At 42.3% G+C, this 14,285-nt stretch overlaps 2 protein-coding genes across 4 annotated transcripts in view; one reads left to right on the top strand and one right to left on the bottom strand.

Annotated features, from left to right (window-relative positions):
• The window catches only part of LOC120728384 (cytohesin-3-like), a 31,542-nt gene extending 28,018 nt beyond the window's left edge, over positions 1 to 3,524 (top strand). For both annotated transcript variants that reach the window (XM_040023236.1, XM_040023235.1), the window contains exons 11-13: positions 30 to 101; positions 251 to 405; positions 2,185 to 3,524. In XM_040023236.1, the coding sequence (XP_039879170.1) occupies positions 30 to 101; positions 251 to 405; positions 2,185 to 2,257 (300 nt within the window). In that variant the 3' untranslated portion in view covers positions 2,258 to 3,524. The remainder of the gene's footprint in view (positions 1 to 29; positions 102 to 250; positions 406 to 2,184) is intronic.
• Positions 3,525 to 3,694: 170 nt separating this feature from the next.
• Positions 3,695 to 14,211, bottom strand: usp42 (ubiquitin specific peptidase 42). 2 transcript variants are annotated; one of them, XM_040023223.1, is made up of 18 exons: positions 13,634 to 14,211; positions 12,149 to 12,398; positions 11,357 to 11,563; positions 11,144 to 11,254; positions 10,810 to 10,909; positions 9,762 to 9,829; positions 9,591 to 9,661; positions 9,417 to 9,499; positions 9,222 to 9,333; positions 8,965 to 9,105; positions 8,627 to 8,727; positions 8,278 to 8,443; positions 7,496 to 8,179; positions 7,310 to 7,389; positions 5,922 to 7,001; positions 5,349 to 5,656; positions 5,203 to 5,256; positions 3,695 to 5,117 (listed from the first exon to the last, which is right to left on the bottom strand). In XM_040023223.1, exons 2-17 carry the CDS (start codon positions 12,387 to 12,389, stop codon positions 5,207 to 5,209), a joined length of 3,603 nt encoding a protein of 1,200 aa, XP_039879157.1. In that variant the 5' UTR covers positions 12,390 to 12,398; positions 13,634 to 14,211; the 3' UTR covers positions 3,695 to 5,117; positions 5,203 to 5,206. The 2 variants fall into 2 exon arrangements, with proteins under 2 accessions (XP_039879157.1, XP_039879158.1); XM_040023224.1 differs by lacking the exon at positions 13,634 to 14,211 and adding an exon at positions 13,178 to 13,291.
• Between the last annotated feature and the right edge of the window lie 74 nt (positions 14,212 to 14,285).

Genomic DNA, 14,285 nt, shown 5'->3' with positions numbered 1-14,285 from the left:
CTGAGGACTGTTTTTCTGTGTCTCTTCAGGATAAAGAGCCTCGTGGGATTATACCTCTGGAAAATCTTAGTATCAGAGAAGTGGATGAGCCGAGAAAACCTGTAAGAAACACCTCCTGTCCCTGCGAATAAATCCTCATCTCATTTAAATTTAAATACCTTTGCACTGCCAAAAAAAACAACAACACACAAACAATGTGTTCTCGGATTCTTTCATCATGTAAATCAACAGTTTCATGATTTTTCTTTAGAACTGCTTTGAGCTCTACAACCCCAACCATAAAGGTCAGGTAATCAAGGCCTGCAAAACGGAGGCGGATGGACGCGTCGTCGAGGGAAACCACGTGGTGTACAGGATATCTGCCCCCACCCCGGAGGAGAAAGAAGAGTGGATCAAATCCATCAAGTAAGAGACGCTGCGTTAGTGTGGATCCATTTACACTGAGAGGGCACTTAGCCAACGCCTGCCTGCTCCCATGTGGGACTTTCTCATGTCTGACCTTGACTGTGAGAAGCCCACACACACACACACATACACGGAGCTGCGAGCTTAATCATAACTATGCTTGAGGCTTGAGTACACACACACACATGCAGGCTGGTGACTAACTGTGACTCATTTTCTCACACTTCCATGCAGATAACACTCGGAGGTGATGTCGGCTCTGCTGGATAAGCACACTTGCCTTTGATTAGCGCGCAACAAGAAAAGGGGGGGGAAACACACACACACCTGCTCAGACTCGGTGCACTGCTGTACACTTAAAAACATAATGACAGGTTTAATGCATTCCCATCCAAACACTTGTTAACCACAGAGAGGAGTGGAGGTGCTGCTGCAAATTGGACCCACTGGGTAACTTTTGAGCATGCTGGTTATGATCGGCTCTGCTTCAGTGCGATCAATATCAGGCGAAAAATTGTACTGCTGAATCTTCCCCGTGCCCTGATGAGATTTAAAAACCCTTGGTGTGGAGAGATGTTTGATGAAAGTGGGGAAGGTTTAAGGGTGAGTTACTGGAATCCTATTTTGGTGAGCATGGCCTGGGGTATGGTTAAATAGACTGAAAACTGCTAATTTTCTTGGTTTGGAAAATTTCACATGGAGGGGGGGGGACTGCTGGCTTCTCGTGGCTGCACATCATGAAGTCTCCTCCTGTCACTTTGGCAGTGGAATGATTACACATTAGACTCAGCGGGGCAGAGCTGTGCTGCCGCAACCACACTCCGGGACGGCAGACTGTCCTGTGGTCAGCAGATTTCACACAAGCACGCGACTACACACACACACACACTGTCCGGCCCTGATTCAACCTGCAAGGCTGGAAACTACTGTTGTAGAAACTGTTCTGCACTTGCACACATGTCAGCCGTCATGGTGGTGGGAAAGCGGCTAATTACTCAGCGTTATTCCCATCAGCAATCTGTGACTCCGCTATAGAAGTCCAAGTTAAATACGCCGTGGTTGACGAGCAGCTGTGTTAATGAAAAACTTGAAGTTGTAATTTTTACAATTTTATGGCAGCTCCGTATCACATGTGCGAGGTGAAAGATGCTCATTGTGACAAACCCACACATGATTCACACTTAACCCACAGTTCCTCTTTGCTTCGTGAAGTGTTGGAGCTTTTTTTAGCTCGTGTTGACTTTACAGCCCGCAGCTCATTTTGGTTCAGTCTCTCACCTTCACAGCACAGCAGTGCTTAATGCACGCAAAGTTAGCAACTACCTCACTGAAATATTGGACAAGAAAAAATGCACATCAACTTAAAAGCTCATGAGCTTGCAGCATGTCTGCTCCATCCTAAAATTCTGTTACTCAATATTTGACTTCCACTGAACTAAGATACACAATTATCAGTCGCACAGATTTCTAGCTCAGCGAGTGTGTGTGAAGAACAGCATTCAGAGGTGTAAGTGCCAGATTTTGGTGCTGATGAACTTGTAGATGGGTGATTTATTTCAACTATACAGACAAAACAGGATGGATAGGATAGAGATATCCAGTTCAAGGTGACGGGAGGGGCTGTAGCCTGCCCCAGCTGTCATGGGGTGAGAAGTAGGGTACATCCCGGAAAAACCATCAGCCTGTCGCAGGGCTGACACAGACTAGATAGAAGCAGTTTTGCTGATATTAAAAATAGGTGTTGTCGTTGTTAAATCTGTTCCTTCCTGTCCTCCACAGAGCAAGCATCAGCAGGGATCCTTTCTACGACATGCTGGCCACCAGGAAGAGGAGGATAGCCAACAAGAAATGATGATGACTCACCCTCACTTACGTCAAGTGTCAGCAGCATTTCTGTCATCAGAGGAATCCTTGTGTGTATGTGTGTGTTTAAGAGTCTCAAAGGCGTCCGATTCATACGTTCTCCGTCAGCCCTGCGGGACATGCAGTAAAACATATGGGACTAACGTGGATCATCCCTACTTCTGCCTGAAGATTTGTCTGCACCTCAGTTCTTGGCTGTTGGGAATTAAAGATTCAAATTCAGTCTGCTACAGGCAAAAGATATAATAAAAAAAGAAGGTAAATTCTCACCACACTAGACGACGATGGAGAACAGCATGAGGACTTCATGTAACTGGAGATAGCCATAGCTGTAATCATTAGTCTTTTCATCATGCCCTAATGTGAGACTACCCCCTGCTGGACACATAAGGTGCTGCAACACATTGGGAGGATTTGAAAGCTGAATGTTCAGCTCCCAGCCACTCAGACCAACTTGTCTGGTCTCAGCGTTTTATTACCTTCACCTCCTTCGACAACTGCCAACAATATTTTGTAGATAATTCGCAACTACAGAAAGCCTCAAGCTCATCAGTCAGCTGGTCTGATTGATGTAGCCTTTAAGTGACTGTACCTGTATATGCAAACATACTCAACATGGGCTCGTACACGTCCATTTACGATATTTCCTTTTTAAAGGCAAACCAAGTCGTGTGTAACGAAGCCCGCCAGCAGTAACGCATCATATTAACTCACATAGTGAAGATCCACCTCTGCGATCGTTTCTTTTGTATTTATTTTCTCATCTTTTCACAAAAAAAGCAGCCCTCCCCCCGACTCACATTATGCATGTATAGTATATAATTTACATACTGTTTTGTTTTTTCTGTATTGTGTTCACGTAGTGTGGAAATCATAATGGCTGTAGCCTTTACCCGTTCATTTTCTTTTCATTTTTAGTTTGACAGCTAACAAGTTTACAATAGTGGAAGAGGGTCATTGTGCAGCTTCCCCTCACACTGTTATTACTGAGGTTCCGATAGTATATGTAATATGAAAGAGAATTAGGACAAACCCTTTCAAAATAAGATACTGGAATTTGCTGGAATACGTGTGAATGCTCTAACTGGAATTTTGAGAACCGTTTTCCCCAGACAGATCAAACCGCCCCACAAAGCCAAAACTTTCCTCACGGGTGCAGCTTTCAGCTCTAAGCACGGTTTGGCGTTTGTGCGGGAAAACGGCTCTCGAATACTTTGATGTACACTTTGAATAAAAAATACATGCTGATAAGAAAACAGCTTTTTGCGTGCATGTGAATTCAGCGAGCAGTGCTCGACTCACCAAACTTACCAGGTCTTTGGTTATTTCAAACATGGATACAGTGCTGTGAGAAAATTAGGAGTGAGCTGAGCCCAAACAGCTAGAAAAGTGTATGTAACAAAAACCTGAATACATAGGAGTGTCGTTAGTGGATCTACATTATAATTTAACCGTAGTGGAAGGTTTGCTCAACAAGAGTCTCATACAGTCTAGTCTATATCATACAAAAGCACACAGGGGCTTTAAAAAGCAAAATCCCTGCAACTCATCTCAATCAGCATTTTTTTTTCCATTCATTTCAATGCAGCTTGTAAACAAAGTCCAAGACCAAGAACAAATTACAATTTCTGACATTAACAAATGTATTTTAAGGCGTTTACCTTATACAATGTATAAATTCGTACATGCTAAACTTAAAGGTATAACAGCAGTTTTTCTTCCAACTTTTGTCTAGAGTTGAAAAGGAAAAAAAACAAGAACAAAAAACAACCCAAAGCATATTCATCACTGAATTTGTCCAGAGAATATGCTCAAAATTAGTTCTTCTAAAAACACAAAACAGAAATCTGAGAATCCTGATACAGGATTTGATTTTTTTTTTTTTTTTTTTTTACATATAAAAGTAACTGATATTACAGTTCAAAATTAAATTCACAGTATTTTTTGACGCTAGACGACAAACCGTATCTTAAAAAAAAAAAAAAAAAAAAAAAAAAAAAGAGGTCCACCACCATGACAGCAATAGTGTGGTGCTTCTTTTTGTTTTTCGAATGTTTTTTTTTTTTTTAAAAAAAAAAAAAAAAAAAAAAAAAAAAGGGAGAGAGCGGCATGACAAAACTAATTTCAAAAAACAAAAAACCCCTCTGCATCTGGTGAAGAAAGTTAAAATTACAAGAGTGAATCTTAGGCTTCACAAATGGGAACGAAGATGAAAATGAAAGCTGGGAAATGTTCTCAAGTCTTTCCAGGGTTAACATGGAGGTATCAGTCAGCAAAGCTCTGTTCCCACCACTGCACTCATCACCCCCCACCCCACCCTCCCTCCCCTTGCACAAATAACTCCATTAGTTTCACGGCTCCCAGTGGGATCAAATAAAGAAATAAAGTAAAACATTGCAGCTGTGTAGATATGGTGACATCTTAAACTTCCGATGCCTTTCAGTCCTCTCGGGCATCACGTCATTCCCTTTGTTTCGTTCCTCTTCGAAGCAGGTGGATATCTGTGATTGATGTTAACACGTTTTTTTCAAGTCCTGAGTTCCACTGAGCAGCAGTTGAGATGTTTAAGCTCCAGGCTTTATGTTCATACAAGTATATATTAATATTCTTCATCATAAATGTTCAACAGGTTTCTTTTTAACCGATAGCTAGGAGAAATTACGGCAAATAAATAAGCCCATTTGAGAAAACAAAAGAAGAGAAAAAAAAAAAAAAAAAAAAGGGGGGATAGTTTAAATTTTAAAACACTTTACTTAAGGTAAAAATACAATATTATTCCTAATGAAGAAGCACCACGTCAAAAAAGCTGATGTCATTCCTCTGCTGTTGTTAAAATTCGGTTGATGGATCTGAAATGACAAAGATGAGGTCTTAGTGAAGAGAAAGTATTAGTAGCTACAGCAACGCTGACCATTTAAAAAGACATCCACTCACAGAGTCAGTGTTTCAGGTCACTGGGAAATCCACTGCCGCTGATTTGGCTGTAACCTACAAAACAGGGTTTGATGCTTTAAAATTGGACTAGCTCGTCAGCACCATTTAATTCAGCATTCCGGTGATTTTGGAGACTAAATGAATACCTGGTTGTCCATTGAGATGGCCGTAACTTGAACCGTTTGCCGGTGTGGTATGATTGGAAGGTAGTAGATGGTCACCGCTGCCGTCAGCGTAGTCTGTGCAGCGACGTTTTTCCGGTGGAAAGCCATTGTCATGTTCAAAGTCTCTGTCAGAGTGGTGTCGCTTGCGGCTCTCCCTTTCCTCGCTGCTTCTGTTTCTGTGGCTCCGAGCTGCGTCTGGGCTGTGCAGTTCGGGATCGCCGTCCCGATGTCTCTTCTTTTTCCTTTTCTTCTTCATTTCCGCAGCTCTGTCTGAATCTCCGTCAGAACTTCTACGGGATGACAGAGAACCAATCACATTGTTTAACAAAACCAAGATCTCAAGCTTTACGGCCAGCCTAAGACAGAAAAAGTGACCCATTATCAATAAAATGATGAAAATTCTTTCCGTTTTTAAGAAAATATTAATACTGATAGTGAGCTTTAACCCCATATTATTTAAAAAAAAAAATAAAAAAAAATAAAATCTAGCTTAAAACAAACAAACATTTCCTTCTGTTTTCATTAAAGGATCGAGAGAAAGATGGCAATACTCACCCACTCTCACGGTGTCTGTCTTTATCCTTTGATTTCTTCTTTTTCTTACTCTTTTTGTGTCTTTTAGTGTGGCGGGCCTCAGAGCTGTCGTCCCTGTCTTTGCTGAGAGTCCTCTTGCAATTTTGATCCTCTTTGTCTGGAGAGGAAAGGCGAGCCCGTGGCGGGGAGCCCTTGAACTTGTTTGTTTCTGGTGCTGTAGAAGGTGAGAAATTTCCTTCCTTTGAGGAGTAATTTTCTCTCTCTTTGCCATTACTCTTATCCTTCATTGCCCAGGAGTCTCTACTATCCTGCAGCCACCTCCGACTGCCACGAGACTCCTCTCGTTGGGAGTAACCATATCCCCTTCGCTCATGGTCAATGTCCTCTCTTGACCGGTAGCGGTAGTAATGGTAATGGTTAGAGCACCTGTCGCGATCACGCTCCCGAGGGTGCTGGAAGGTTCGCTCCCGGTGACGATCGGCCTCCCATTCCCTGTAGTAACGTCCAGAAAGGGGGAAACGATCCCTGTACTGGCGGTGGTGACCGTCTTTGTAGTCCCGTCTGTACCGGTGACGATCGCCGTCGCTTTCTCGTTCGTGACTCCTATCCCTGTAGTGTCTTTCTCTATCTCTGCCAGAGCTAGAGTACAGTCTTTCCCTGTCTCGGGAAGATCGTCTTTCATTGCAACTAGAACTAGGCTTGGACTGATACTGCTCCTTAGTATCCTTACGTCCTTCAGTCCCTGTTGTTGCACATTTATCTTGTGGTAGATCCTTGGCTTCATCCTTGCTTACGCTAACTTTCTGTGGAGCTGCAGAAGCCCCACTGGTGCTTTGAGAGCAGCCCAGCTGAGGGGGTAAGGCTGCAGGGTTGCCATCTTGCCCAGAAGAAGAAAGAGCGGAAGCAGATTCTTTAGCTGCAACAGAAGGGGTAGTTGTAGCAGTAGCTGAGGGTGAAGCGCTAACGGCGGAGGATTCTGTACAGTGAGGCAGGGGTTCAGATGGAGTTTTAGCCCTTGTGACAGGAGTGGAGAAATCCTGGCTTTCATTAGCAGCAGGATGAATGCTCTGAGAAGAACTGGCCTGGGATGAGGCATCTTTGCTGGAAAAATAAAATACAAAAGCAATATGAGCAATGCTTTGTCACACTGGCAGAGAGGAAAGTCTGCACAGTTTTAAGATCACTCTTCTAAACATTCACTCAGTCTGCCCCAGGGCAGCTGTGGCTACAACTGTAGCTTGCCTCCACCAGTGTATGAATGTGAGAGTGAATGAATAGTGGTATTGTAAAGCGCTTTGGGTGCCTTGAAAAGCGTTATATAAATCCAATCCATTATTATTATTAAAAATTTAAATGCATAAAATGGACAGCAGAGCAATAAGTTTTTTTTAGTTCAGTGTTAGGCTTACTTTGGTTGGCTATGGTCACTGCCTATTCCATTAGCAACAGGAGCCGTAGACGTCAAACTGCCATGATTACTGCCAGAGATCTAATTGCCCAAAATAAATAAAAGAAATATTAATAATACGTCCATTTAAGAAAAACAAACAAAAACCCAAACACACAAGCATTATAAAAATAAAGACAAGATTTACCTTGTCAGGGCCGCTGTGTCCATTCACTTTGTGATGACCATTGTGGTGCCCATTTTGACTAGATTTGAAGTCTCCATACATTTGTCCATTTAATCCATTGCCGTGATGGTGCACTCCTGACTCCCCATTGGTGGTTTTGGGAGAATTATCAAAGACATTTCCTGTGTCTTTATTTTCATTAGGATGAGACTTGGATGAACTGCTGTTATCCAGAGTGCCACAGTTCTCTTGGTCTGATTCCTCTGAAGACTCTTGGCTGTACGGCACCAGGAAGGACGCCCCGTTTCCTACAGGGTTCTGATCCCCATTACTGAAAGGCATGCCGCTGACTTGGTTTAGTGGACGCGGAATAAAACGAACGTCTGGTTGGACGTCTGAGGTAGACTGTGAGGAGGACAAAGAGCTGGAGGAGGAGGAACTGCTGGCGGAGGACGGCTTGCAGTAAGAGGAGGAAGAAGCAGATGGGCAGTTCGGTTTGCTTAGCCCAATTGAAAATGAAAGCTTCTGTTGTTTGTCGCTGTCTGGAATCATTGTGGGCCGGCTTACTGAGTGGGAGATGGAAGCAGAGGAAGCAGAAGAAGCTAGTCCATGGTTTGGTTTCCCCACCGCACTGCCGCTGGTGCTGGGCTTGGAGCTTGTGGGATAGTCCCTCAGAGATCCATTCCCATTAACATGAAGAGAACTCTGAAGGAACAAGAAGTCACAACAACAGGTTTTTAGAAGAGAAACACTGGGTTTAACAAAAACAACAACATTATCAGTACCCTCAGGTGAGGAAGTACCTTGTTCATGTGTGGTGGCAGCTGGGGACCTATGAAGCCAACACTGTTGTGATGCATGGTGGCGATGGTGCGTGGGATCACCACCGGCCGGGGAGATGACTGACCAGATATGCCAGCGTTATGGTTCAAGTGGCTGTAGTCCCCAGTTTTTTTCACATCTGTGCACCTGATGACATGGAAAAAAGAATATTAACCATGACAAAGCATCAACATTATAACATTAGGTTATAATAATACATTTTCTACAAGAAAAGTGGGAATAAACATGTCTACATTATTAAATAATGATGGGAAAAGTTCTACTGAAGGAATAAGCCTAGAATGTTTAAAAATACCCATGTTTACTCACTTGATGTAGAAGAGGACATAGGCCTGCTGGTTGAGAACGTTCCTAACGTCACTGACTGACACGGACGAGTCATTCATCTGAAACCACTGCTCATTGCTGGCCTGTGAGACAGAATGAGAGAGATGTGACACAGCAGATTCAGTTTCTGAATTGAATTTGAGCTAAAAAGAAGAATCTTATGGTTATATAGGGGTCTTTTTTCTTTTCTTTCTTTCAATGCATACAAAGTATTTTTCTCTGTTTGCATTCAGTTTTCTGCTGAAATGTGTTGTTTATGGTGTGTGTTTGTTTGTACTAAGCAATAGCAACATTCAAACAGATTCGGGCACAGCCAGTACCTTAATATAGCAGAAATAGTGTCCAGCATGACAACTGAATCCAGAGTGAACCAGCACAGCATACAGCCTGTAGAGCTGGGGCTCCCCGTGGGACTGAGACATGAAGGGCCGCAGATCCAGATGCTCCAAATACTTCACATCCTGATGACCACCAAACAAAAAATTTCAAACATTACATGCAAATATCCTGTTTTATAATAAAACAAAGCATCTGTCATGTATCTTTATGACTTAAGCAGACACTATTGGCCATTTACCTTTGTGATTTTGCCTCCACTGAAGTTTGCAAAGCGTTTGAGTGAGATGGTGAGCACATTGGCGCTGCGATGGATTGTGAATCTTTTTGAGGCCGTTACCATTTTTTTGCACCTGAAGGAAACAAACATTCAGCTTGTTGACAAAAATCACACCTAAACACAAACTCATCATGGTTTGGCATCTCTTTGACTTACTTGGTGCATTTGTAAGCATTTTCGCCATCCAGCTGTTCTGGCTTGACAAACTGCTCCAGAGCTTTGGAGACATTTGGAGCAGTCTATATGAACAGAGAGAGAGAGGAAAAACCTCACACTCCATAATGCAGAGAATACATAGTAGCAACGTCACTTTGAATGTGGTCCAATTACCTTGATTTCCAGAGTGATATCCAGAAAAGGGTCAAATGTATCTGAGACAGCTTTGCAGTTTAAACATTTAACTGAAACAGAAATCAGTGCTATGAGTATCACGCAAGCTGTAAGACATAAAAAGACAAATAAAAGAAAAAATAAATCAAACCTTAAAAAACAGTGACTTACCTCTGGATCTTAGGTACCCGCCAAACACTTGATGGATGAAAGAGGTTGCCTGCGTTTGCCTGTCCAATCTATAATAAAAAGATAAAGCACAAAAGTTAACTAATAAGGACAGTGCAACAATTAACTGACTGACCATTTATTTTTTAGCATTTTGGAACCAGACGATCACTTTATAGTATTCAAGTAGCAGAAAAGACAATAGGAGGAATTTGAGCACGATTAATTACTTAAGAGGCCATCTGCTGCTACACGGGAAGAATTGATTTGATGAGAATTGACAGTTTAGGTTCTTAAAAAAATAAATGAATTAATAAATAATTTTTAGGAGTCTAACAAGAAGCACAACACTCAGCCCAGTGCATCTGTTAAACGTGTAGTTTTGGTTAAATGTGCACATAGACTTTGAAGCTCTATAGTAACACATAGAAAAACCTGGAATTTCTGAATTTTGCTGCTGCAATAATAGCACTAATGCCATTAGGGTGAATAAGAGATGACCTGAGGGGTTGAGTGCTCCTGCTCACACTGCTTACCCTGTTGCCTCAGAAGAAATCTATACTAGACACTAAGTCTGGCAGCTCTCCCCCATAATCCCAGACACCTGTTTTACTACACGTTTAAGCCGCTTCTGATCTTTTCAAGCCCTGTTACCAAAACAAGCTACCACACCCAGTGTTAGAATACTTTCTGTGTTGGAGCAGTCAAGTTCATTAAAAAACTTGATATAATAATGAGGTATTATATCAAGTGGCTTGCCTAGTATGTAAGCTGAGGTGTCAGTCAGGCAAGAGACTGAGGAATCTGCATTTCTGAAAAATACTCTCAGCAATTGAAGCATTAATAGTTAAAAGGAACTAGTATAAACTGCACTTCCTGAAAAACAGGATAAAGGATTTATTTCATATTCTCCTACTGTCACGGTGTTACCTCTACGTAGCTAATTATGGATCTTACTACATAATAAAGTGCAAACACTGTCAAGCCCAAGTAAAAATATTTTTGTGTGTTTAATTTGTTTAGAATGCATGCAATGTAAAATGACACTCACTTGGTTCCAGGTAAGCAGGACTTTTGCATAGCATCCACTGTGCACCGCAGGAATTCATGAGCATCTTCCTGGCTTCCATAGCGGAAGTGCTTTGCAATCCCTGTGTGAGGGGAACGAGGAAAAACAGAACCAAAAAACAAAGCGAGAGGTGAATTATTGTAAAGGATACCACAGTTAAATGCAAGTTTACACTTATTTAAAAACAGAATTCAAAATCCCTCCAGATTATTTCCCTCCAAAATTACAAACGGTAAACAGTCACACAGCGCCTCCTATCATTAAAATATAAGTAAACACTTTGCACAGAGCACAGCATCAACAGTCATCCACTTACTCTTAAGCTCATTGAGTACACCAATGGGCTTAATGACATTCCCAGAGTTGGCAAAAACCTGAATGATGTGGTTTTGCATGGTACACATCATACAGAACCCTGGCTCATGACCTGCAGCAGAGACAGAGACAAAATACTGAGTGAGTAAGGAGTGATACAATGTGAGAATCAGCGCAGGACTGCGTAACACCACTGTTGGTGAAATAAACTTACATGTTTTGGAGTGCTCCCGCGTCAGCATGTAGTTTGCTAAAGGAGGGGTGTAGCTGAGACACTGCAGGGCTGAGTTGAGGAAGCAGGTGTTCCCCATGTTCTGGAGGCCTGCACCAATGCGGTGAACCTGGGCCCACTTTAGGCTGAGCCGATCTGGTGAGAACAGCACCTTCTGGGGCAAGTCAATTCCATCGCTACTGCTCATCACTGACACACAGAGCCACAATTATTACTAAAAATCTGTTTCAACACATTTTAAAAAGGACATAATTTAATGCTACCTTACTTATACAACCACACACTGGCACATGGCAAAGTCATGTCAGGACATCACAGTAATAGCTACAACTATTAACAGTTATATAATGTGATTCTGGCCACTGTGAACAACTCCTAAACAGGCTCAGGAAGAAAGACGGGACAGTTTGCCTTCTCCTTTGTTTCTGCTAAACAAGTTGGGTTGCCGGTCTTTATATAAAAAGAGCAATTGCATCACGAGCTGAAGTGACTGATCATGCAAAGCTGGATGCATTACATAACTGGATGAATGAACGGAGAAGGGAAGCAGCAACACAACACCCACAAAAGCAGTTGTCAAACTTGTGTGAAAGCAGAAGCAAAAAGATTAGCTGTATGTTACTAAAACCAATTCTGACAAATATGGGTAAATAATGGCTAAAAAGTGTGGTTCCATATTTGCTAAAACAGGTTGGAAAACTATTCTGTCTGACAATAAAAATCTTCAAACAGCTTAAAAAGACATTTTGAAAAAAAGCCAGGCTTTGCTCTGACCTTGGTCCTTGGGCCGGTCCACAGAGGAGGGTGTACTGTTGTACACAGCAGCTCCAGGAGTGGGGGCCAGGCAGCCTACTGGAGCCTTGAGCCTTGGAGAGTCACTGGGTACAGTGGGGCCCACTGCCCAGCTGCTGGAACAACTGCCGTCCATCCCCACGTCTCCACTGGTGAAGGAGGGTCGGTTACATCCGGCTGACTCGTGGTCAGACTTTTCTGAAGATCCGTCAACTATGGTCATTGTTCATAGCTGCATTAGGAACAAAGACACATACGTTTATGAACTGAAAACAAAACAAAAAAAACAAAGTCGTTGCTAGGTTTGAATTTTCTCATTGTTATTTTGGAAAAAGGGAAAGAAAACTTAAATACTACATCAATCCTACACTGGTTAGGTAGCAGTACAGTGAGTTTGGACAACAACTACTAAATACAAAAGCCACATTAACAGATTATACCCAATTTCGCTGTGCAAGAAACTGCACAATGACAATGAAAAGCTCTAAGTCTCTTATAGCTTATAGTTAAATAACGCTATATTAAACACTGCCCTCATACCATCGCCTAAACTTTCAGCAAACAAGTATCAGAAATTGTGTTAGATTGGATGATTTGTTTACATTCACAAACAGACTAGCATAAGTGAGCGCCAAATATTTGTTTTTGACCCTTTGCTTTTATTTGACTCATCTTGTCAGATTCCTTTTAAATAACAAACACCAGGAGACAAGAGTAACTTTCGACATCTAATTTAACTCTGTCCAACTAACAAACTTAAAATATCGACAAAAATTAGTGTTTAGAAAACTCAAGAGGGGAAATGCCAGATAACCCACTCGACCGAGGAAATTTCCAAGTCGGAAGCACGTTTACAACAGAAGCAGCTGTTCCCTCCCACCTGCTCTTACAGAGTGGCTCACATTGGCTAAATGACGGCTGCTAGGCCTTTAACACGCAGCGTCGCAAAACCTCAAGAAAACACACAAAAAACCCTGAGCACATCAGACGGAGAGCAAGTTGAGAGCTTACCAGTCTTGTCGAATTCCGAGATGTAATGACGCGCACTTAAAGAAGATGCAAAAACCATCGAAACGCCGAACGCAACGTAGCTATCGAACTGTGCTAGCATTTTGTGCGGCTAGCTAGCTTGCCTACTTGCTAGCTAGCACAAGACTATGGACGCTGGCTGACATGGCGCAGAGAAGCGTAGTTACGGACCAGCAAGCTGACGGGTAGTTTCCTGGCTGTGCGGTGACATTTATTTTATTTAAAAATGTGTGGCCTGGGCAACGGGGCGTCTAGCTAGAGGAGAAAGGAGGGGCTCGACGCCGGCGCTTGTGTATGATCACTGCGCTGCTCTCTCCGACACGACATAGAGAACCGGTGTAAGCTTACTACAACAAATCTCAGCGGCTCACGCCTACCAAAATATTACGGGCGCACAGTTAAAGTGGCACTTGATCGTAAAGGCAATACAACACTCACCTGTAACCTGTTATGATCGCGTTAGTAGAGGTTGTAAATCCATTCCTTATTTCTAGCGGGTGTCCGGCGGTGAACAATGACGTAGCTAATTGCCCCACGGGTACATCCGGGTACCTGGGATGAAACAAGGCCGCTGATAGGTTCCTAAAATCGTCAAACGTTCCTAGTGAATATCCGGCGCATGTACATACCTCTAAACTTTGTGTACATGGTGTACCACCCCACAGTATGAGCTCTATAGCTTTATCGTGATTATAGAAGTGGTCCAGATTTAATTATTTTACTAAAACAAAACAAAAACTATGTAGAAATGCTATTTTCCCTATATTATTGGGTGCTCCCAGCATTTTAACGTTTGAAAGCTATTGAAACATAACAGAGCGCACCCCCTGTATCTCATTTTAAACAAATCTCAAACATATATGCAGGAAATATAGAAACCCCTCATCATGTAAATACAATAAGTGCCTATGTTTTCAGAAAAAAGAAAGAATGACAGGACTTATTGTGTCAAACAGTAAAGACTGCACCTTGAACTCTCAGGATAAACTATTCTGCTGCTCAGTTCTGCTTAAACATCGACTTGTCAAACTCATAATATAAATCATAGATTTTAAAAAAATACCTCAAATGATTTTAAGTGACACGGTGC

Source organism: Simochromis diagramma, unplaced genomic scaffold (assembly GCF_900408965.1).
Source record: "Simochromis diagramma unplaced genomic scaffold, fSimDia1.1 OVJJ01000208.1, whole genome shotgun sequence".
In the NCBI taxonomy this organism is placed as follows: domain Eukaryota; kingdom Metazoa; phylum Chordata; class Actinopteri; order Cichliformes; family Cichlidae; genus Simochromis; species Simochromis diagramma.
The sequence above is the reverse complement of the archived record's forward strand: the minus strand, read 5'-3'. Positions and strand labels throughout refer to the sequence as shown.

What these genes read in the sequence shown, in the direction of transcription:
- usp42 (XM_040023223.1), bottom strand. Translation starts at nt 12,389, where the DNA reads ATGACCATAGTTGACGGATCTTCAGAAAAGTCTGACCACGAGTCAGCC. An exon ending in GCGGGAGCACTCCAAAACAT is followed by an intron (nt 11,255 to 11,356) that starts GTAAGTTTATTT and finishes TCTCTGCTGCAG; the next exon opens with GTCATGAGCCAGGGTTCTGT. An exon ending in GACAGACACCGTGAGAGTGG is followed by an intron (nt 5,657 to 5,921) that starts GTGAGTATTGCC and finishes GTCATCCCGTAG; the next exon opens with AAGTTCTGACGGAGATTCAG.